A 23,021-nucleotide genomic window follows, 5' to 3' on the forward strand; every position below is an offset into this window, starting at 1 on the left:
ACCCTGGACTCTCCGTCTTGCTTTTCTAGTGGACCTGTGCCCAGCCGACTTGGTTTCTCTGTCACTCATATCCGAAGGCCTTTCCATCTTCCTCCTACGTGCCACCTTGTTGGGGTTTCTGGCCCCAAGGCCACAGGGATGGGAACAGGACAGTTGGGTGACCTTCACCCCCACCACCCGACCTTCTATTCAAGTTGGAGGAGGAAGAAAGGGGAGGCCAGAAATGGTTGTTTACAAACCAAGGCCTCCAGATGCTATTGTGAAATCTAGCACTGGAAGGACACTGGTCAGGGGTCAAGGGAGTCGGGGCTGAGGGTCCATCGCTCCCCTCCTCCTCCTGCCAACTCCAGGGGCTGTCCCAGCAGAGTCAGCAAGGCTATGTGCTCTGGGTGTGCGTCTGGAAGGTGACCCCTCTGGTGAGGGTAAAGGTTGGGAGGGCGAGTTCCCCTTTCCCCAGCTGGGCCTCCGCCCAGCTGGCAGATGGCCGGCTCCCGCCCCTCTGCCCTCATAAAAGGGCCCAGGGGCCCCTGCCTAGGTCAGTGTCCAGGCCACAGCCGTGTCACCATGGCCGGATCTCCACAGTTGGCAGCTCTGGTCTTCCTGGGCGCGGCCATATGTGGTGAGTGGACATGGCAGGCGGCTGGGGGTGGGGGTCAAGCCTGGCCGCCTGTAGGGGGGCCCACCAGGCCTGGGGCAGAATCCTGGAGTGGACTCCCCAAGCACTGGGTGAATCTGAGCCTCCTCCACAGTAGGCCTGAAATTCTGCAGCTAAAACCGGCCCTTGGGGCATTAAGGTTGGTGGGCTCACCGTCCTCAGGTTCAATTCGAAGACTTTAGGCTCAGGGTGCGAGGCCGGAGTTGGCCGCAGACCCCCCTATGGTTCTGTCCCGGGCATTCTCTGCTCCACCAGGACCCGACACGGCAGCGGCGGGATTCGGGTCGGGAAGGCCCGGGGGCGGGAGCGTCGGCGGCTGGGCCTCTCAGGGCGCTGTCCTCCCCGCGGTCCTCACGTCCTCCTCCTGGCCCACAGCCGCTCAGCCCCGCGGTCGGATCCTGGGCGGCCGGGAGGCCGAGGCGCATGCGCGGCCCTACATGGCGTCTGTGCAAGTGAACGGTCAACACCTGTGCGGCGGCGTCCTGATCAGCGCGCAGTGGGTGCTGAGCGCCGCGCACTGCCTGGAGGACGCGTGAGAGGCCACCGCCCGCCCGCCGGCCCCGGGGCGGGTTTGCGGGCGGGTCCCGGGGAGGGCGGGGCCGCGGCCGCCGCACTGAGGACCCCGCCCCGCCCCCAGGGCCGACGGGAAGGTGCAGGTGCTCCTAGGCGCGCACTCCCTGTCCCGGGCCGAACCCTCCCAGCGCCGGTACGACGTGCGCCGAGCAGTGCCGCACCCGGACAGCCGCCCGGACACCATCGACCACGACCTCCTCCTGCTGCAGGTCGGCGGAGGCCAGCCACATTCCCTCTTGCTGCGCCGGGACGACCTCCCGCCCCACTGACCCGCGCCCCCATCCCGACTCTAGTCACCTTCCCTCCGGTCGCGCTAAGGCCTCGCCTCGCCCCGCCCCGGCGCGCGCCCCCATCGCGGCTTAGCGGCAGCCTCTCGCTTCACGCCGCGCGCCACCTGACGCCCACCTCTGCCCCATCCCAGCTGTCCGAGAAGGCGGCGTTGGGCCCGGCCGTACGTCCCCAACCCCTGCAGCGCGAGGACCGCGACGTGGCGCCGGGCACACTCTGCGACGTGGCCGGCTGGGGCGTGGTCAGCCACGCGGGCCGCCGGCCTGACCGCCTGCAGCACGTGCTCTTGCCGGTGTTGGACCGTGCCACCTGCAACCTGCGCACGTACCACGATGGTGCCATCACCCAGCGTATGATGTGCGCGGAGAGCAACCGCCGCGACAGCTGCAGGGTGCGCGCGGAGGGGCGGGACGAGCTCTGCGGGAGGGTCGTTAGGAGAGGTGGGATCCGGGACAAATCGAGGGAGACGAGAGACCCAGGATTGGAGGGCGCACAGGGAGGGAGGGAGGGAGGGAGGAGCGGGCCGAGACAGGGCAGGGGTGCGGCCTGCCAGCGGGGAGAGCGGAGGAAAGGCGAGCTCACAGCACTCACGGCTCCGCCCGCCCCGCAGGGCGACTCCGGTGGCCCGCTGGTGTGCGGGGGAGTGGTTGAAGGTGTGGTCACCTCGGGCGCGCGCGTGTGCGGCAACCGCAAGAAGCCGGGTATCTACACGCGCGTGGCGAGCTACGTGGCCTGGATCGACGGCGTGCTGGCCGAGGACGCGGAGATCTGAGTGGGACCTGCGGCGCAGGGCACGAGGAGCTGGTAATAAAGGCGATCGTTCCTGTGTCCGGCATCTTTATTGAGCACTGACTGAATGCGAGACCCCAAGGGGCATCTCTAAATGCTGAAGGCCCTTGCAGCACGGAAGCTGCCGGGTGTTGATCTGGCACCGGCCACACGGCAGCGCCCTCGCCCCTCTCCATCCAGCTCATATCCCACCCGCCCTCTGCTTTCCAGTGAAACGTGCAGGCCTGCTGTGTGCTGGGCCCTGCTTTGGACTGAGGGCCGTTACCCAGAGACCTAGACAGTCGTGTCCATATGGCCTGCGTCCCAAACGGGAAACGGGCCCACAGTGGCCCCAGGACACTCAAAGTCCAGGACAAGGCCTGGATTTGAAACCAGAGCCAGATGCTGCAGGGCCACAAGAGGAGGAAGTTAGGGTGCCCAGAGCAACCCCACCTGTTCATGGTCTGTGAGCTGGCAGCTCTATGCAGCCCGCACCCCCAGACGACAGGGAGGGGACAGGACAACCCTGGCCCAGGCCCTCTCTACTTGGAGAGGTCAGTGAGGCAGCTGAGCGTAATATACAAACAGAAGATTATATCATCTCCCCTTCGTTCAAGAGGAGATCAAGGGTCTGAGCGGGGCAGTCCCAGGCTGCACTGGGAATGGGGAGAAAGTACTGGAACCCGTGTCTGGGCTTACTGATTCTATGGCATGTTCATCCCGGAATCATATCCATACACAAGTATTGTTGAGCACCTACTGTGTGCCAGGCCCTTGGCTGTGGGCCACAGACACAACTGAGGTCCAGCCCTGCTCCTCCTGAGGAGCCTGGCAAACCTTCCACCATATGGCATGCCATTCACGGCAGGCATGAGGCTGTTCAGCACCGATGACCCAGAGTTAGACCCCCACAGGAGGCTGCCCAGCCTAAGCAGCCTGCAGCCTGCAAGCCCCTCCTGGACACAAGCTACTGGGGTCATGGTCTGAAATTCACATCCCTGGACTCCCACATCATGCCTGGTGCCTGAGCTGATCAGTGGACACTGGGGAGACTGGAGTGGGGTGTGGGGGATCCAACAGAAAGGGGGCTTCCAGTGGGCACACGGCCCTGGCACAGTGCGTAGGGCCTTCAATCCACTGCTCATCCCTCCTGGTGGAGGCTCCTGGGATCAGAACTCACTCTGGAGCCCAGCAACCGAGACCCCTTTGACTGACCGCAGCTGTTCCGAGCAGCCACCGCAGACACCGGGTCTCAGTGGCACCCTGGCCTGTGGCCTGACCAGACCAGAAGGGCAGAGCCAGCTGCCTGCGGCCCTGGAGACCGGCTGTGCCCCAGGGCTGCGTCGCCCCACAGGCCCTTGGCCGCAGCCCTGAACCACAGTCCAGACAGGGCTAGAGTGGGGGCTGGCCTGTCCAGCTCCAGACTTCCCAGCGCCTCAGTCCCACAGCCCTCAGTGAGCCACAGAGGGCTCTGGAGGGCAGGAGAGTGAGCCTGAGACTCAGCTTATGGAACATTCCAGAAAGGGCCCACAGGGGCCCTGCCCCACAGTGCCCAGGAGTCTGGCCTGTCACAGTGACTTATGAAATGGTGTAGTTGTTCATCCAGGGACATCAACTCCCTTGGGCTTAGGGCTCCTGACTGTGGGTCAGAGAGGAGCCAAGAGTGGCCAGTGGCCCACCCCAGCCTCATCTGCAGCATCCAGGCCTCTGCAGGTGTCTTCCCTGTGGCCCAGGCGTCCAGACTCCCCACATAGCAGCCCAGGCTAGGGAGGACGCCTGACAGGAGGGAGGGACCAGACCCCGCCTCTCCTGGAGGCTCTGCGGAAGGGCCATGCAGGCGCAAGGCCTCTCATGGGCTCTGGTCATTGGGCAGAGACCCCTGCCCTGCCGCCTGTCCCAGGCTGCATCTTGACCCAGAGAGGCTGTCTACTTCACTCTGGGTGAAGGCAGGAGTGGGACGGAGCCTGCTGCCCACCTACCCAGCACAGCGCAGGGACAGTGTGCCTGTCCTGCAGCTGTGAGCTGCCTAGCACGCCGGGCCCCTCAGGAGCCCAGCCAGATGATGGGCAGGCCATGATGAAGTGCAGACAGCCATGCTGAGCTGGCCTCTGTGGGGCGGCTGCCCGTCCCACCCTCCCTGGAGCCTTCCAGAAAGAACACCAGCACACCAATTACCACTCAGCAGGCAGGCTGCCTCTGGAAGCCTCTCCCGCCTGAGGCAGCAGGAGCCACTAATGGGCAGAAGGCGGACCCCTGGGGCACAAGGCAGGGCTGCAGAACCAGGGCCTTGGGCTGAGCAGTGCTGTGGGGGAGGGGCCGGGCAGGGGCGGGCGGAGGGGGGCAGAGTGGAGGGCACAGGACCCACAGGCAGAGAGTCTCCAGGCCTTCCCTCTGTGCTCTGCCTCCTCTGCCTAAGTGTGCATACACTTGGTGGCCCATAAGTGCTGGCTAACCTCAGAACAAAGTAACTGAGATGGCCCGGTGTGGCATGGGGGCCCTCAGTGACAACCCAGGCCCAGGCCTGGGGACACAAGGCCCAGCCGAGCCCTGTCCCCAACCCTGCTCCGAAGGGACTCTGAGGAACAGGAAAGAAACCAATGCAACAGTGTGGCCTGCAGTCCACCAGACCCTCTGCAGCAGCCAAGGCCTGAGGCCCAAGAGGCCCGCTGACCAAGGTCCCTGCAGAGCCTCCAACAGCCCCCAAGACAGACAGGGAAGGGCACCTGGCCCTAGGGCCCTGCAGAGTCAGCAGCACCAGGTCCACCCAGGTCTCTTTCCCGCCCAGCTGCAGCACTGTCAGGAGCAGCTGAGGGGCATCCGCCGCCACAGCCCCCCACACAGGCAGGTCTTGATCCAGCGCTGCTCCCACTGCTTGACCGCTGTGGTCTCGTTGGGCGACCTGAGCATCGTGACGCAGCCGCACCTGGGGCCGAGCACAGGGTGGGCTCACGGGGCTCCGCCACGGGCCCTCCCAGGATCCCTCAGCCTGGCTCTGCGCCAGGGGTGACCTCGAGGGTCCCAGAGCCACCCTGGCCTGCGCTCTGGTCATGGGGTGGTATGGCCATGCCGAGGGCTGTGCCTTACCACCCGCAGCCAGGCAGGACCTCAGAGGCCACTGGCCCTCAGTAGCCCAGGAGGGGAAGCCCGGAGCCCACACGCACCTGGTACAGGCCTTGCACTCTTCCGTGGGGTAGGCACCCAAGTGCAGCCGCCGCAGGTGGTCCATCTTGGGTTGGCCTGGTGCCCTGTGGACGGGAGGTGTGGCTTGAGGCTGGGGCGCAGGGCCAGGTCAGAAGGTCCGTCCACAGTGGACAGTGGGGCCTCCTACCCGTTGACATCAACCCTGGGACACAAGCTCCGCCAGGGGCTGAGTGCCCTGAGCACAGGAGACAGGCCAGCCGCCTGTGGCCTCTCCCTGAGTGGGTGGCCTTGCCCCCGGCCAGGCATGCAGATGGGCGGGGCAGAGCCAGTCCCTTGAGAACGAGGACGGGGGGCCACGGCTGCCACCAGAAGCTGCACCCACAGGCCGCAGAGCAGCCACTGCTGGCCCCAGCCTTCCCCTCTCTGTGCCAGGGGTTGAACCGGGCCTGGGGCTTGTGACCCTCCTGCCTCAGTGTCCCCGGGTGACAACACCACGGAAGTCTCTCATCCTTCTTGTGGGGAGACTGAGGCAGGGGCATGGGACGCTGTGTGCTTCCGCCTGCTGGGCCTCGGTGGTGGGCATCCTCCCTGTGACAGGCCTCGGCCCTGGTGCCCCTTGCAGATCCAGGCTGTGAGGACCGCTGTGTGGACACTCAGCACAGACCACCTATGCTGGCAAGGGCGATGGGAGCCGCTGGGACAGGCAGAGCGGAGGGCACCAGGCCTGAGGGGTTGGACGGGTGGCGCCGCTGAGCAGGTGCTGGCAACGCCCACGTGAGGCAGCACGGCCCTGCAGCGCTGCCCGCAGCCTCGTCCAAGCACCCAGGCCAGAGGCGCCAGGACCCTGGATGCCATCGAAGTCGGAACAGTGGCTGCCCGATGGGCAGGGCGGCTGTTCAAGCCACTCCTACTGAACTAAACTCGGTAAAACCGTCCAGAGCAGATTGTGAGGCCGCCGCCCGCTCCGCTCGCCCCCACCTTTCGTGAGACCCAAAGCCAGGCTCCAGGCTCAAGGGGCAGCTCCCGCATGCGGGCACCAGAGCAGGCGCCAGGAGGTCCAGCCAAGCCGGGCAGCTCCCCGTGCTGCGCTCTGGCTTTGCTTTTTCTTTTTTTTTGGTGCTGGGGATGGAACCTGGGGCCGGGGCCATGCGCGTGAGAGGCACGCGCTCTACCAACCGAGCTATAACCCCAGCCCTGGTTTTTTTTTGCCCCAAGCAGAAAAAAAATGGCCAGTTTTATTTCTATCAAAGGGAAAAGTGGATCAATCTCGAAGTGAGATAAATGAATCAACACCACCGTCAATCTGCTTTGCTTCTCGGCCGCGGTGCTAGGGTGCATCTGTCCCTTGCCATGCTTGGCCAGCGGGCAGCAGGAGCCACACTGTCCACCTCCATGCTGCTCACCTCCCAGCACTTAGCGCTTAGGGTGCCCTCACGGCTTCCTCGGTGGTCAAGACTCGAGTGGGCATCAGAGGGTCCTGGTCCCCACCCAGTGACCTCAGAGGCTCAGTTCCCTCACCAGCCCCCTTGGTGCCTGTGTGCAGGGCAGGGCTGGCTCAGCACCTGAACTGGACTCCAAGGGTGGCGCCCCAACGCAGCGCCACATAAGCCAGGAAGGGACATGAGGGTGTGATGGGCTGGACACACTCCTCGGAGGTGGTGGGCAGGCTGGGCACTCACCTGACGAGGCTGTCTAGCTGCAAGGCGGTAGCACTGCCCGGCAGTGTGGGTGCCCTGCCAAAGTGCAGGCGCAGGGGTTGCTTGGGCTGCAGGCGGCTGACCAGGCCATCGCTGACGGGCAGCCAGTCCAGGCTGGGAACCAGCAGCTGGCTGGGCAGTAGGCAGCACTCGTCCACCAGGGCCTCATCCGGCTCACTCGTGGGGCCCTCGTCGCGGCCTGTGGGGAAGTGGGCTCAGCAGCCAGGCGGCACGTGGCAGCCTGCTCAGGCTCCATCCCGGGGACCTGCAGGGTGACCTGGAAAGCGCCTTCCTGTTCCTGGCCCCACTCACCTTGGTGGGCAGGGACGTGCTGAGCACCTCTTAAGAACTACCTGCCAGCGCCAGTGCCCCTCCCAGACACCGGGGGCAGGAGCAAGAAGCAGAGTGGGCACCTAACAGCTGGCACCAAGGACACCCAACCTGCCTGGACCTGGGCTGGGCTGGGCTGGCCACTGTGGGGGCGGGGCGTCTTCCTGCCTACGGGTGCTTATGTTCTGGCACAGTCTCAGCTAGAGCCTGTACTGTGGTGGGAGACGGGGTAGTAGGCGGGGTGCCTCACAACAGATCCAGAGCTTGGTGAGCAGGCGGAAGAGCAGGGACATGCTGTCCTGGGTGTCCGAGGTGGCCGTGTACACAGGCAGGCAGCTGGGCTTCAGCAGGCCCCAGATGCGGATGACGACCATCAGCTCCCGCAGCATGCCCAGCGAGGTGCCGTCCCGCAGGAAGCTGTGGCCCGGCCGCAGTGGGGAGCCCTGCTCAACAGAGGCACTGGGTGACCACCAGACCTGGGCAGCCCCAGGAGGCCACGGGACAGAGGGTCAGTAGTATCGAGGGGTCAGCAGAACCTGAGGACCCTGAGCAGCATGGCTGTCGTGCTGGAGCAGGTGAGGCTGCTCGGTGCCCTGCAGGACCAGGACACCAACCCTGAGCGTGACCAGCCCAGTGCCCACTGTGTTGAGCAGGACCCCAGGAGGCAGACCCCATGGAGGAGCCAGGCCTGGGTTCCCGCGGAGCCTGAAGCCTGCTGAAGGGAAAGGAGGCGCCCCAACCTGCGGGCAGCTACAGCGCCCGAGGGGCGGTGGAGGGCTCCCGCCACCCTCCCCTGAGGTAAGGGCAGAGGCACCAGCAAGCGACCAGGGAGCGGCAAATACATGCGACTAGCTGGGCCTGGACCAACTTCAAAGCCCAGAAGGTCCCAGGAGTTAGTCAAGATCGGGGTGAGGGAAGGTGAGGAGACTGGGGAGGAGCAAGCAAAGAGAACACATCACAGCGGGAGGACAAGTGGGGACAGAGGCGGGGCTCCGAGGAGGGAGGCGGGGCTCGGGGGTGGTGGTGGAGTTTGGAGGAGAGGGGCGGGGCTCGGAGGAGGGGAGGCGGGGCCCAGAGGAGAGGGGCGGGGCTCGGAGGAGGGGAGGCGGGGCCCAGAGGAGAGGGGCGGGGCTCGGTGGGGAGGCGGGGCCCAGAGGAGAGGGGCGGGGCCCGGAGGAGGGGAGGCGGGGCCCAGAGGAGAGGGGCGGGGCCCGGAGGAGGGGAGGCGGGGCCCGGAGGAGAGGGGCGGGGCCCGGAGGAGGGGAGGCGGGGCCCGGAGGAGAGGGGCGGGGCCCGGAGGAGGGGAGGCGGGGCCCGGAGGAGAGGGGCGGGGCCCGGAGGAGGGGAGGCGGGGCCCGGAGGGCAAAGCCCGGGCCTGGGTGGGCACAGGCCTCACATACCTGGTTGGGCAGGCTAGCCAGGAGGTAAAGAACGAAGTCGCCCACCCACTGCAGAAGCTGCTGCAGGGCCTGCAGCGTGTTCATGTCCAGGACAAACTCCTCTGTTTTGAGGTTGATCATGACCTTGTCGATATCTGAAAAAGGGGATGGTCAGGACAGCCAGGTCCTCACGTGTGCATGCTTTGCCTGCTGCCCCACCATTGTACCCCAGGCTCTGCATCCTGCACAGACTGGGCACCCTGCTGTCTGGCCTGGTAGAGCCCATGCCTGCTGCCTGCCCACTTGACTTCTCTTGGCCTCCATGCCTCCACATCCCTTGGGACACTGTGACTACAGACCTGACCCCCATGAGGAACATATGTCCTGGCTCAAAGGTGAAGGCCACCAGTGAGGATGGCGTCCACCTCACCACCAGTGGCCAACCCACACTAGCCAGGCACCTATTTACACCCATAGATGTTTCTCAGGTGGATTCAAGGATGGTCCTACACAAGAATCACACACACACACGACCCCCTTCTGTTAGGAAGGCCTGTGAGCGTGAGCAGATGGGCCCGAAGACTGTGGCTGAACAACTGCCTCTGTAGAGGAGCTGCTGAGCAGTCACCAAAGGCACCTTAAAAGTAGCACTGGCGCTGGGGACGTGGCTCAGTGGTAGAGCACTTGCCGCGCAGGCATAAGGCCCTGGGTCAAACCCCAGCACCACCACCACAACAAAGGTGACCCCGCCAGCCGGGAATGGTGGCCACACCTGCCATCCCAGTGGCTCAGGAGGCTGAGGCAAGAGGATTACAAGCTTAAGGCTCGTCTCGGCAATTTAGCAAGCCCGTGTCTCGAAATATAAAATAAACAGGGCTGGCGATGTGGCTTGGTGGCTCAGCACCCTGGGTTCGATCCCTGCCACCAATTAAGAGGACAAGCCTCCCTTCCACTTCCTGCCTCGTGGGTTTCCTGTGTCATGCGCTGGCACCTGGGAGCTGGTGTGTGCCGGGGGCACTGGAGTGCCACTCACACAGAAAAAGGCCTGAAGGGAGGGGCCGGGGCCAGGAGATGGTGTGTCCGTCCCCTCTGGGGGTCAGTGAGACAGAGGCTACTGGGGCCACCTCATTATGACAGCGGCCACTTTCTCGCTGGATAGTGATGGGGAACTTTCTTCTAGGTAGTTCCAATTTCCTCTGAGGGTCACATGGCCACAAATGGACTGTGTACTCAGCAGTAATTAGAAATGATTGTTTCTGGCAGTCCTGGGCATGGAATCCAGGGTCTCGTGTGTGCCAGGACCTATTGCTGAGCCCCACTGAGCCACAGCCCTAGCCTGAGAAACATGGAGTCTTAAAAGTAAGGGTCAGTTGGGCATGGTGGAGAGGAACTGTCATTCCAGCAACTCAGGAGGCTGAGGCAGGAGGATCTCAAGTTCAAGGCCAGCCCCAGCAACTTCGCAAGACTCTCAAAAAGAAAAATACAACATAAAAAAGTTTGGGAGTGTAGCTCAGTGGTGGAGTCCCCTGGGTTCAATCCCTGGTACCTTGCATGTGCACAGCTCACACGCGCACACACGCACATTGTGATCTGTGAGGCTCGGCTGTTCCTCTGTAAGTACCCATCACTGGGTTTGGTCCAGATTTCCCACCAAGAACCTGGATTACTTTACCGATGGAAAGAAAACAAACCACAGGCCCTGGCCACAGGGCCTCACCCACCAACGTCAGTGATCTTGGCACAGATCTCAGCCAGCCGGTCGCCAGGGCTCTTGTCGGGCGTGTTGAGGAAATGGGGGCGAAGCAGGGACTTGAGCGTGGAGCTGATGGCCATCAGGAAGAGCTTCGTGTGGTAGTCACACACGCGTGTCACCGTGCAGGGGGAGAGTCTGCAGAGTGAGGCCTTCATGGCCAGGATCCGGGTGGAGAGCACCTGGGGACGTGTGTGGGAGGCCAGGTGGGCTGGGGACCTCACCTGGGCCTGGGGTGGACGCTCCCCAGAATAAGCCAGCTGGCAGGACATAGCACCTTGGCTTACACACTTGCTGGGCAAGCTTAGGCAAGCTGCTTACCCTCTCTGGGTCTCATTCTCCTCATGGCCAACATGGACAGTAAGAGAACCTGCCTTGGGCTGAGGAGGCAGCTCAGTTGGTAGAGTGCTTGCCTTGCAAGCACAAAGCCCTGGGTTCAATCCCCAGCACCACAAAAAAAAAAAGAGAAGAACCTGCCTCACAGGGTCGGTGGTGGGGTGGGTGGTGGGGTCGCAGCAGGGTCGGCCTGGGGCAGTTCTGCCCCCCAGGGGGCACTCAGGGATGCCTGGGGACATTTGTGGTCACAATAGGGTGTAGTTCTGGCGATAAATGGGTGAAGCCAGGGCTACTGCTCAACAGGACAGACCCAGTGGCAAGGAAGAAACCCTGTGAGTGGGAAGACAGTTCTTCGACTAGGGTGCGCTTGCAGGACTGGCCAGCACAGGAGAGGGAGAGGTCTATCGCTGGCCAGTCTCCAGTTCCAGCCCCCAGCCCGGTGCTACGGCCCCAGCACTCTCCGCTCTGTTTCGTGGTGCTGGGGATGGAACCCAGGGCCTGGGCATGCGAGGCTGGACTCCAGTCCAGCTCCAGTCCAGCCTCCATGAGAAGCTGACTCTCCCGCCAGGTTCCTGCTAAGAGTGGGAAGCCCCACCTTGTCCTCTGGGAACCGTTAGACTACAAGATGGGCACGGTGCTTTTCTTGGTGCTGGGGATGGAACGCAGGCCTCCCGCACAGCAGAGCTGACAGGTCTCACTGGCCCCCGCGGGGCTGTGGAGAGACCAGGGGCCTCCTGCCCCTCTCGTTGCCACAGCTGAGGCTGCAACGGCAGGCCTTGGGCCTGGTGTGCTCCGGGAGAAGTCCGGAAGACCCGCAGCTGGCAGCAGCGTCAAGAGGAAGGTCAAGAAGGAACAAGTCCTACCTGCAGGGTTTCACTTCACACAGGAAACGGGAAGGGCCAGGGTGTGGCTCAAAGGTAGAGACACGGCCCTGGATCCAACCACTGGACCCACACCAGGGAAAGCCCCCAAATGAAGGCGAGCAAAAGAGCTTTTCCAAAGTGCAAGGCCCCAATATGCCACCAAAGCACCTCACCTACCCCACGTCACCTGCCTTGAACAGCAGGCGTAGCCTCACTGCCCAGGTGAGGCCCATCTCTCCTGCCCAGGTGAGGCCCCCCACCTCACTGCCCAGGTGAGGCCCATCTCTCCTGCCCAGGTGAGGCCCCCCCCACCTCACTGCCCAGGTGAGGCCCATCTCTCCTGCCCAGGTGAGGCCCCCACCTCACTGCCCAGGTGAGGCCCATCTCTCCTGCCCAGGTGAGGCCCCCACCTCACTGCCCAGGTGAGGCCCCCACCTCACTGCCCAGGTGAGCCCCATCTCTCCTGCCCAGGTGAGGCCCCCCCACCTCACTGCCCAGGTGAGCCCCATCTCTCCTGCCCAGGTGGGCTCACCTGCTGCAGCGCTGCGCTCTGGCGCATGTACTCCTCGTGCAGCTTCTCCACCAGGCTCTGCACCATGCTGGGCTGCACGTGCAGCAGGATGTCCCACCAGTCGTAGCCCGTCACCATGCAGTACTCCAGCAGGAAGAGCAGGTGCCGCAGGGCCAGGTTCACCTCCAGCGCGTGGCCCATGGAGGGCGAGATACGCAGCATGCTCAGCTGCCGGGAGGGGACAGGGGCACAGGCAGGTCAGCCCGGCCCCCCCAGGTGGGGGCTGTGGGCGGAGGCGAGTGGCCTGTCCTGGTCACCCCACGGAGCAGCTGTGGACAGAGCCCCTCCAGGCCCGGTGGGCGGGCCTCGAGGGCTCCCAGGAGGCTGCTGAAGCCCCAAGCACAGCCAGACGTCCAGGAGGCTCCAAGGGCTCCTTGGGCATGTGCTCCCTGGGCTGGGGGCACGGACGCAGCCTCAGACCCCAGAGCCCCATAGGGCTCCTGGATGACACCCCTGGACGCAGGCTTTGGGACGGGAGGTCTGGAGGTCTGCTCCCTGGCACCTGCCACACGCCCGCACCAGGCCAGAGGCCTCACGGCTGGCTGCTGACAGCGAGGAGGCGGCGAGGGCACCCAGACCTGCCCTCCCTGAGGGCATCAGGACCCCAGCTCTGCAGGCGGGCTGAGGGCACGCACCTTCCCGTGGTTGTCGATGCCCACGAGGGCCAGGGAGGTCCAGGACAGCTGCATGGCCTTGAAGTGCACGGCAGGGCCTGTGGCGCGCGGGCGCTTCAGGGCTGGCTCGTCCACGGAGCGCGGGGCCGCGGAGCTGTAGAAGACCACCATGGTCTGCAGCGAGAGGCGATGCACGATGTGGACGCTGCCGTCGTGGAAGGCCAAGGCCAGGCCTGGGATGGGAGGTCAGGCGCGCAGGTTGGGAGCCAGGCTCTGGAGAGCCGCCCCCTGAGTGCAGCCTGCCACGGCTGCTCTCGCCCGCCGCACTACCGAGCGCCCCAAGGCGTGCACCAGGTTGCCAGGGGCCAGCACAGGCCGCCAGCACCTTCCAGGGGACGGGACTGGGAGCCCCTGGACCTGCAATCACCAGGCACGGTGGGGCAGGCTGGCTGCCCATCAGTGCCCCGCGCCAGCAGCGGTCTCAGGAAAACCGACTGTTTGCCACAGCCAGTCCTGGCCCTGCCTGTCAGGAGGGCAGGCGGCTCCACACCCTGGGCTCACAGGCAGAGCCGAGCAGGGGGACGCGGTGGGAAACAGACTGCATTTGCACCTCCGTTCCAAATAAAAGGCCTGGAGACGAGGAGAAGTGCTTGGTGGAACCGGGGCCTGAACTGGGGCCTGAACCGGGGCCTGCGTGCCATCCGCTCTTCGTTTTGAGACAGGGCCTGGCGAAACTGCACAGGCTGGCTTCGACCCACCATTCTGCCTGACCTCCCCAGGCGCTGGATCGCACGCCCAGCAACCAGTGCGAATCCTGACGAGTGTTCTCTCCAGTGAACTGGAGGACAGTGGGAGCTAGGGAAGAGGCTGGAGCTGGAGGGCAGGTCTGCGCCTCAGGACCGAGCACACGGCTCGCGGGAGTGAGCTGACCGCCTCCTGTGTGCTGGTGCTGAGGCTGGGGGGACCTGCCCCACATCCCCTGCGGGACCTCTGCAGCACCCTAACTGGCAGCCTTGGCTGCAAGTGCTCGGACCTGCCGACCCACCGTGCCAGGCCAGGAGCCCTCGGCCCCCCACTCAGCGTACCGAGGCCGGGGTAGAACTGTGTGTCGCTGGCCACCTTGAGGTCCGTGTTGGTGAGCGAGATGGGCAGCTTGGGCAGTGCCACGGCCGACAGGCGATCCAGGTCGTTGGTGGCCGACAGGATCCGCCACTTGAGGATCATGGGTTGCTTGTCACCGACTGGAGCGTTTGGGGTGGGAAAGTGGAAGAGGCAAGATGAGACAGGAGGAGGCAGTGTCCAGGGGCTGGCTGTGGGCGCCGTCCCCACTGGGGTCCCGCCCAGAACAGGACTCGGTGCTGGGACTGCACACGCGGAGCGTGCAGCCAGCAGCAGGACCCTGTCCTGTCCCCAGATGGGGGAGACACAGCGGAGAAGCGGAACACCACCCAGAGCCAGGTGCAGGCCGGCCCCAGCTGGGTCTTCTGGACCAGGGCTGCGGGACCAGGCCACACCGTGGAGGCCCACCACCCTCCAGGGGTGGCCCCCAGGGTCAGGAGGCCCTGGGCCTGGGTCTGGGACGTGGCCACGGCTTGGAGAGAACAGGAGCCCTGTGACAGATGGCCGCTGCCACAGACGGGGAGACAGCAGGAGGCTGTGGAGGCTGCCACTGCGCAGGACTCCAGTGCCCTCGGCCCTGAGCTCACCCGGCTGCACAGCTACCCTGACCTCTGGGAGTTCAGGCCAGACTGTTCCCGGGGAGGGGGCCAGGCCCAGAGTGGCTGAGGTGGCCAGAGGTCAGGCAGCTGTCCACCTGTGGACCGTCACCTCACACGCTGGGAGACCTGCCTGCTCCCCCAGCGCCACCTATGCTTGCCAGGCTGGACCACCAGGGAGAGAGGCTGCGAGGGGCCGGGCCGCCTGTCCCCCCAGTCCACTTGCTGGTCTGCCCTGAGCCGGGCTACCCTTGGCCATCGGCTGGACTTCAGCAGGAGCTGAGGGCAGAAGAGGGCCTGAGGGTCCTGCTGGGAATGGTCTCAGAGACACAGGAAGGAGGGACAAGGACAGCAGGCAGGACCCACTGGGGGCAGGCACCTCGGTGTGGGGGCGGCAGGTCTGCCTGGCCTGGCCGACAAGCCCCCAGGGCTGCTCGGAGAACAATGGCTAGAAAGGGCCAGGCCAGCTGAGCTTGGGCAGAAGCCCCAGTGCAGCCTGGCAGCTGTGCCACCACCCAAGCACCCAGGCTGCCTGCGCCCGGGGTGCCCAGCCACAGCGAGCAGTCACGTGACCACCCGGCTGGCCAGCAGGAGCCACAGGGGCCTCCTGACGTGGTTTCATTAGCAGGTTCTGATCAGCAAGCTCAATGACAGACCACTCCAGGGTCCACTTGTGCCAACGGAAAAACACCTTCCTCCAGGTCAGGCCAGCCTGGAACCCGGGGCTGCCGGGGTGGTGTGGACACAGATGGTGCCCAGGCTGAGCTGGGAGGGCTCCAGAGGGCCTAGGCCCGTGGGCCAGGGTGAGTGTCCTGGACAGATGATGAGCCCAGGCCGTGGTCAACCAGCGTCCCTGGAAGACTCCACAATGTGTGGGACAGTCTCCCGTGGCCTGCGGCCTGCATGCTGCAGACAGGCCTGGCGCCTCGCCTGCCCACACACCCCTGCCCAGGACTTTCTCCCTGCTCCTCCGTGGGCGACCGGGTGGGAAACTGCCTCTCTCGGCTTGCGTCCTTCCCCAGAGCGGGGATGAAAGCCCCACCACAGGTGGCGGGGGCTGGAGACTCACCGGCGGGAGCGATCTGCTGGAAGATGTTGTTCACGGGCAGCCCCTCCTTACGCAAGGACCAGCACTCCACGAGGCTGCTTGTCGGGCTGGACGCACACAGGAGCACCTGGGGTGTGGCTGGGTCAGGCACGAGGACGGGACCTTCCCAGGGTCCCTCCCAGCCCCAGCCCCTGCAGTGAGGTCCCCACGGCACAGGACTTCCCTGGGGAGGGCTTGAGGGAACCACACGGGCTTGCAGACATTCAAGGCCCACAACTCATGAGCACACAGGGAATCTAGGTGACCTGGGGGATCCAAGACACGGCGACAGCGTCCCTGGGGCCACGTCACCTCCCATGGCAGAAGGGATGCTGAGGTGGGACCAAGGGAGGACCTGAGCTGGGGACACCCAGGGTCAGCACACGGTCCTCGTGAGAGGAGGCAGGAGGGCCAGAGCAGAGAGCCTGGAAGACATGTGCTACTGACTGGAGCTGGAGGAGCGGGCGCGGACCCTCCCTGGGGCCCGGGAGGCCTGGTCTGCTGCACCCGGTCTGGCTCCCGGCTCCCCCTGGGGCAAGGTTCGTAGTGTCTAATCCTCTGAGCCGAGGACGGCGCCTCACCTGCTCGGACATGTCGCGGGCCAGGAACCTGAGGTGGGTGATGGCAGGGAACCTGTCCTTGCGGCTGAGGTCCGTGGTGCAGCGCATGAAGAGCGAGGGCAGGATCTCCGTGTCGATGCGGCACTTCTCGCTGACCACGCTCACGCACACCTTGTAGAACTGCACTGGAGAGGCGCTGCTGCCGTCCGCCGTGGCCACCACGATGTTGCCGCCCCCGGTGAAGGCGATGTCAGCCAGTGCCACACGGCCACGCAGCCGGCACAGGCTCTCAGTGGACGTCAGCACCTGCCCACTGGGCTTGAGCAGGGACACAGTGACCAGGCCACTGACGGTCACTGCAATCCAGCCCTCCATGGGCTTGCCACCAAACAGCGTGAGCGAGGGCGAGAACTTGACCCGGGAGAATTTCTCACCAAAGCTGGAGGCACCTGACTGTGGGGGAGGGAGCAAGGGGCCCGCTCAGTCTTTGGGGTCCGCCTCTCAGGACCCGACAAGCCCCCTTTGGGGAGCTGCACCCACAGAAACACCAGCACATTGGAAGTGCAGAAGCGACCCTGGGCCTGAGCTCAGATGCTGCTTTGCCACCGGAGTACTGTGTGCTATGGGCCTCTCTGACCCTCAGCCTCCGCTTCTGCTGGTGGAAGCAGTAGCATTCCTGCTTTGGAGAACCACTGTAAGGATTAGACAGAAGTCATGACCTTTCTCAGTAAAAGGCCAGAAATGGTATTTTCAGTCTGGGGCCAGGCAGCCCTGCTGCAGCCCCCTGCCTGTTTCTGCCTGTGTAGGGTACAAGCAGCCACAGTAGCAGACACTGTCAGACAATCAGCAAAGCCTCATTTAGAAAGCCCAGCACAGAGGCACTTCCCACCACCCAGCCTCTCAGGAGGCCAAGGCAGGAGGATCCCAAGTCCAAGGCCAGCCTGGGCAACCACGTAAGACCTTGTCTCAAAACAAAATAAGACTTTTTTGAAAAGGGCTGGTGATGTGACTCAGTGGTAGAGTGCTTGTCTTTGTGTAAGGCCCTGGGTTCAATTTCCAGTACTACAGGAAAAAAACAAAAAAGAGAGAGTTCACAGGTCATCAGGCAGAACCAGTCCCTGTGGTCCACAGCCCTGGGACCTGTAAGGCTTCCCATCCGCATTAGTACAAAGCCTGCCTTCTGGCCCCCGGGGGTGTGCTCCAGGCGCCTGGGGGTGCTGGGTGTAGCGGGGCTCTAGGTCAGGGGCTAATCAGCCCTACGGACACACTAAGGCAGAGCAATTGTGTGAGGAGGGCCCCAGGTAGCAGCGTGGACAGACCTGAGGAACTTGTGCTCAGTGAGAGCCAGACACATAGGTCACGGTGTGTGACCATGGAGGGTCCAGAGCAGGGGTCCAGAGACGAATGTGGGTGCAGGGACTCATGGGTGCAGGGCTGGGGAGGGACAGGGCTGCTCGAGGGGGTGAGGTTCTCTTGTGGGGGTAATAGAATGTTCTGGAATGAGAAGGGAAGCATTTTGTGAAAATACTAAAACCCCTTGAACTTTAATAGGTGAGTTATGTACTGTGAGAATTGTCTCAACCAAACTTCTCCAAACAGGCAAAAGGAGTCTCAGAAGCCCAGCTGAGGCTGCCACGCAGGCAGAGCACAGGCCCTGGCCAGGCCTCCTCACCAGACTCCCAGGCAGGACACCGGCACAGATACAAGGAGTCAGGGAATGACCAGGATGTCCCCCAAACTGGTGGCCCCCACTCCTAACTGGCTGAAGCGCGGAACACAGTTCAGAATATTGCTGATCAAAGGTCAAAGGGTAGGCTGGGTTGTAAGGACATGGTCATCAGGAAAGTGGGCGGCTGAAGACCGAGGCCATCGGCTGACAGGCAGCATGCTAAACAAGCGCTGGTGCGTGGCTGCAGGCTCAGAAAGCACCAGGGGCGGACAGACAGGCTGGGACGTCTGCCTGTCCTGCGCACTCGGCCCGACACGCACCTTCTCCACGTGCAGAGCCAGCTTCACCCCGTTGTGCAGCCAGGACAGCGCCACGATGGGGTCCCCCTCCACCAGGCTGCCCACACAGCTCTCCCAGCTGTTGGCCAGGTGACCCGCCATGCTCCAGCACTTGATCTGCCCGTCCGCGTCGGCCGAAAGGAGTCGGGAGCCTGAGGGACAGAGGTGTCAGGCGGGGGCTCAGGAGGAGCTGCCACCATAGAGGTCGGGCTGGGCAGGCCCAGCAGTGGGGCACCGGCACCCTGGGAATGACCTGGACCCGCAGCAGGAGCAGCACGGGCCTGCAGGACGAGCCGTGACTGCAGAGCTGGTCCTGGGGGGAAAGGCCAGCCTGCGGCAGAACCTCCTGCCTGGCCCCGCGCCCTGCTCACCTGACTGGTCCCACTCCAGGCAGGTGATGGCCTCGCTGTGCCCGGAGCTGACGGAGTGCACGTCCCAGGGGTGTTCTGTGTCCAGGATATGGATCATGCGGGTCAGGTCTGAAGACGAGAGCATGGTCAGCCTCCAGCCAGTGGCCAGTCCACGGTGACCCGTGACCCATGGGAAGTCCTGGAGCTGCTGCCAACTGTCTGGCCAGTGTTGGTGACAGCTCAGGAACTGGGTCAATGGTGTGACACACAGAAAAGAAATGGGAAGAAAAGGACCCCAAGAGCTAACGGTGGGCGCCTCACTGCAGAAGGTGGCAGGTGGCTCTTTCCCAGTGCCCTGACCCCCGTGTTTCTGTGACTCCTCCCAGAACAACAGACAGTGGGGCACAGTCACCGTGCACCTCCGAGGCTGTCCACAGCTATGTCTGGACACTCAGCGCAGAAAACCAGGGCCTGAGTGTCCTATGAGCCTTCAGCAACCCCACCCCAAGGCCCAGTCCTTCCGCTCATGGGCCAAGGCAGCCCCCATGCCAGGCTCAGTGCCAAGAATCCTCTGGACCCCAAGTGGAGAAGACAGTGGGGCAGGGGAGGGGCTCCCCACCAGGCCTGAGCAGCAGAGAGCCCCGAAGCAACATGCCCAGCGCTGGGAGTAGGGGTGATGCCGAGCGGGTGGGCGGGCAGGCAGGGGCGCACCCTGGTCATCGCTGCGGAGGTCCGTGGTGAAGGCGATGAGGTTGCGGCAGGACCAAGCACAGGCCAGGGGCACCGATGGGCAGTGGGTGCTCTTGGGCCACTTCTCCCACTCGCACACGTAAGCCAGGTCCATTGTGCCCAGTGCGCAGGGACAGTCACCGGTCCTGCAGAAAGGGGGTCTGGCTTGCCATGGATGTCAACTGAACTGGTGCTGGGAATGAGATGGCCTGAGTCCCTGACCCTGGCTTCAGGAAGGCGCTGGGGGACTGAGACCCTGCTTCAGGAAGGTGCTGGGGGACTGAGACCCTGCTTCAGGAAGGCGCTGGGGGACTGAGACCCTGCTTCAGGGAAGGCGCTGGGGGACTGAGACCCTGGCTTCAGGGAAGGCGTTGGGGTACTATGATTCTTGTTTTTTTTTTCAGACAGGACCTCTGTGCTGCCCAGGCCAGTCTCAAAGACCTGGTCTCTAGTGATCCTTCTGCCTCTGCTCCCCTCCCACCCAGTAGTGACAAGTGTGCAACCTGCCTGGCTTAGGTTTCAACACCAAGGCAGGCCTCCTAGGGAAGCAGTACCTGAGTAAGGCACACCAGAGGGAGGACGGTTCAGCTGGCGGGAGCAGCCAGGGCAAAGCCCAGGTGCTGGACCAAGCCTGAGGGGTGAGGGCAGGAGAGCAGGGGGCTGCTCCTGGGCCTTGCAGGTGCCAGGAGGCCTGTGATCTATGTAGGTTTCAACAGGCCCACAGGCTGTGCTGTCCAGGGACAGGCTGGAGGCCCAAGGTGCAGTCCTGGATGGGTCAGGTAACTGGGCTGGTCCCCATATGCAAGGAAGGGGGTGCAGAAACTGAGAAGTGAGGGGCTGGGCTGGGGCTCCGCGGTGCGCGCTTGCCCAGCGTGTGGGAGGCAGCGGGTTCGATCCTCAGCACCGCATAAAACAAGCGAATGAAACGAAGGTCCACCGACGCCTAGAAATACACATGAAGACATTCACAGAAAGAAAAGGAAAGTGCACCCTGTGTCTACAGAGGCCGCACCAGGGACAGCGCGGGCGGGGCCTGCCTGCGGACGGACCCGGGGTCCGGCGGCCGGCCGCGCAGACCCTCTCCCCACAGGCCGCAGCCCGGAGGGCGGAACTGCACCACCCCGTGGTCCTCAAGCCGCGCCCCGGGGTCCCGCACACCCTGCTCGGCCACCGAGCCGCACCACACCCGCTACCACCGCCTCGGCCCGGGCCCTCGCCGCCAGACCCCGATCCCGGCCTGCCCCGCACACGCCGGGCGCGCCAGGGACCGCGCTCCGGCACTCCCGCGGCAACCGGGGTTCCCCCGCCCGCGCCGGTACCCAGCAGCCTTTGCCTCCAGCCTGCCCTCTGACCCCGCAGGCCGCGCCCCCGACCCCCAGGCCTCGCGGGCCCGCGCGACCCGCGCCCACCTGCTCCCGCGCCCGCCGCCGGCTCTCCGCAGCCAGGAGCGCTCCGCGGAGACTTCTGGGACGCGGCGGCCCCGTCTCCGCCCCGCTTCCGGCTTATTTGCATACAGCAATTCCTAGCAGGCCCTGTGCTGAATTTAGTCGGAAAACTACCATGTTTAGGTCGAAAAAGCAAATACTTTTGCCAGATATGACCAATAATTTCACTTTATTTAGCCGTGTTTCATGTAACGTACTAAAAGAATGGAGTAATTGTTCAAGTTTCATAAGATGAATTCACCTTCAGTGTAAGGTGTTTCGGTTTCTGCACTTCAAATATCGAGGTGGACAGAACGTGTTCCGTGCTCGCTTCGGCAGCACATATACTAAAATTGGAACGATACAGAGAAGATTAGCATGGCCCCTGCGCAAGGATGACACGCAAATTCGTGAAGCGTTCCATATTTTTGACTCCCCGGTGTTCAGGGGCAGGGAAGCTGAGGCTCCGACAAACCCTGGCGGTCTTCAGCTACGTCCCAGTCGTTCTGAAGCCGGGTCTGTTCCTGCAGGACCACCGTGCGTGGGCAAGCCCAGAGCGCATCGAGAGATACACTGGAGGCCTGCGTCCAGGCCGCCCTGGGCTTCGTTCCCCGGCGCTGCCCGAACTTTTAGAGGAGCCTTGCAACGCAACCTGCAGCGGGCGCTGAGCTCGGCTTCCAGCCCCGGGCCCGAGCGAGGGGCGTGCTCCCGGAGACAGGGCTGCTTCCCGGGTGAATGAAGCCCCGTGAGGCCCGTGAGGCCCGGCCCACGAGCTTCCCCAGGCAACAGGGGTGTCGATCATCATATCCCGGCAGAAAGCCGACGTCCCTTCGCGCAGGAACGGCGAAAGCCCAGGGCCCAGAGCCCGACTGGGCGCAGACCTGCTATCTCCCTCCCGGCAAGGAGACCTCGGCAGGGAGCAGCTCCACCGGGAGAAGTGGGGCGTCCTGCAGGCCACCCGACTCACCAGTGGGGTCAGGAGAGTCGTGGCCTCTGCGGGAGCCCGGTCCCGCACCCGTGGGCTCCAGCCCATTGCACCACCCGCAGAAAACTTCAGCGGCCCCCAGCATCTGCAATACATCCCAAAGGCTCCTCCCCAAGTCTTGGGCTCATCAAAGCAAGGGTGGCGAGCCTCCCAGCCCAGAGGAGCCCAAGGAGAAGGGTGCCTGCCATGCAGGGTCCTCGGGCAGAAAAGGGGCATGAGAGAGGAGCCTGGATCAAGCCCGGGTCCTGCCCAGAGCAGCGCGTCAGCACCGGCTTAGCAGTTGCCTGAACGGTAGGGCGTGGCCAACTCTGCCTGGATTCCTGAAATGTGGAACTGGCCTAAAATTAAGAGCTCATTCAAAACAGTGGTCCAGATATCAGACTCTGCCCAGGATCAGGGTCCAGTTCCCCTAGTGAGGTCAAAAGATTTTGCAGGAAGCCCCCATCCCTGGGCCAGGGGCTTTGAAGCACTTGGGTGAAGAACCGCAGGTCTGAAATTCCCTCCAAATGGCTCAGAAAAATAGAAATGAAGAGGGGTTTGGGGCCCTCTCCTTGGGAGGCTGAGGCAGAAGGATGGCAATTTGAGGCCAGTTTCAGCAGCTTAACAGGATGCTGTCTCAAAATAATAAAAAGGGCAGGGGATGTGGCACGGTGGTAAAGCACCCCTGGGTTAAACCCCTGGTACCAAAAAGAAAGAAAAAAAATCTGGCGGGAAATGCTAAATTATAAACAGAAACAAGACAACGTAAGGGGCCACAGAGTAGAGCGAGATGTTTTTCTGTGAACAGGTTCACTGGCTCCCCTCACAAGAACCAGGTCTCTTAGGGAAACTGAGGGGAGACTCTGAGAAGACACACCAGGAGGAGCCTACCAGAGCGGAGGCAGGCGGGTGGCTCGGCCACAAGTCAGGGACCTGGGAGAGGCAGGAAGGACCCTCCCTGGAGCCTCTGGGGCAGCTGCCCACTCACACCTGGACCTGACCAGGCTCCAGGGGAGGAGACACTCTGGGGCTTGTGGCTCTGTCACTCACACAGCGTTTCGCCTGAGGCCATGCAGCTGGCACCCACGGGGGCAGCCAGGGTGGCAGAGCGCTAAGGCTAGCAGCGTCTCAGAGAACACCTGGCAGTATGCTCGCCATGAAGCCTTGGTGGAAGGCCCCAGCCCTCCCTGACCGGACCTCAAAACACCACACAGCCTGCA

General features: G+C 63.7%; 2 protein-coding genes and 1 non-coding gene across 3 annotated transcripts; 2 read left to right on the forward strand and 1 right to left on the reverse strand.

Moving 5' to 3' along the window:
* The first annotated feature begins 462 nt into the window (after positions 1-462).
* Cfd (complement factor D) lies at positions 463-2,351 on the forward strand. The gene is made up of 5 exons (XM_047531217.1): positions 463-619; positions 1,031-1,187; positions 1,293-1,437; positions 1,650-1,907; positions 2,127-2,351. Exons 1-5 carry the CDS (start codon positions 481-483, stop codon positions 2,286-2,288), a joined length of 861 nt encoding a protein of 286 aa, XP_047387173.1. The 5' UTR covers positions 463-480; the 3' UTR covers positions 2,289-2,351.
* On the reverse strand, positions 2,343-20,900 carry Med16 (mediator complex subunit 16). The gene is made up of 16 exons (XM_047531213.1): positions 20,823-20,900; positions 19,968-20,356; positions 19,396-19,559; positions 18,706-18,813; positions 18,317-18,486; positions 16,349-16,780; positions 15,750-15,855; positions 14,051-14,206; positions 12,987-13,198; positions 12,313-12,519; positions 10,553-10,763; positions 8,853-8,986; positions 7,703-7,895; positions 7,105-7,321; positions 5,446-5,529; positions 2,343-5,207 (listed from the first exon to the last, which is right to left on the reverse strand). Exons 3-16 carry the CDS (start codon positions 19,526-19,528, stop codon positions 5,081-5,083), a joined length of 2,490 nt encoding a protein of 829 aa, XP_047387169.1. The 5' UTR covers positions 19,529-19,559; positions 19,968-20,356; positions 20,823-20,900; the 3' UTR covers positions 2,343-5,080.
* A 260-nt stretch (positions 20,901-21,160) lies between these two features.
* LOC124969622 (U6 spliceosomal RNA) lies at positions 21,161-21,267 on the forward strand. Its single transcript, XR_007105996.1, has one exon. It is a non-coding gene; the product is annotated as a U6 spliceosomal RNA (small nuclear RNA).
* Positions 21,268-23,021: the final 1,754 nt, after the last annotated feature.

This window comes from Sciurus carolinensis, chromosome 17 (genome assembly GCF_902686445.1).
Source record: "Sciurus carolinensis chromosome 17, mSciCar1.2, whole genome shotgun sequence".
Lineage (NCBI taxonomy): Eukaryota > Metazoa > Chordata > Mammalia > Rodentia > Sciuridae > Sciurus > Sciurus carolinensis.

Bases quoted from the DNA above. Each gene is read 5' to 3' on its own strand.
- Cfd (XM_047531217.1), top strand. From the start codon at position 481: ATGGCCGGCTCCCGCCCCTCTGCCCTCATAAAAGGGCCCAGGGGCCCC. The intron at 1,188-1,292 runs GTGAGAGGCCAC...CCCCGCCCCCAG, and splicing joins GCGCACTGCCTGGAGGACGC to GGCCGACGGGAAGGTGCAGG. The intron at 1,438-1,649 runs GTCGGCGGAGGC...GCCCCATCCCAG, and splicing joins ACGACCTCCTCCTGCTGCAG to CTGTCCGAGAAGGCGGCGTT.
- Med16 (XM_047531213.1), bottom strand. From the start codon at position 19,528: ATGGACCTGGCTTACGTGTGCGAGTGGGAGAAGTGGCCCAAGAGCACC. The intron at 18,814-19,395 runs GTGCGCCCCTGC...TCTCGTCTTCAG, and splicing joins CCTCCGCAGCGATGACCAGG to ACCTGACCCGCATGATCCAT. The intron at 15,856-16,348 runs GTGAGGCGCCGT...GCCACACCCCAG, and splicing joins CCCGCGACATGTCCGAGCAG to GTGCTCCTGTGTGCGTCCAG.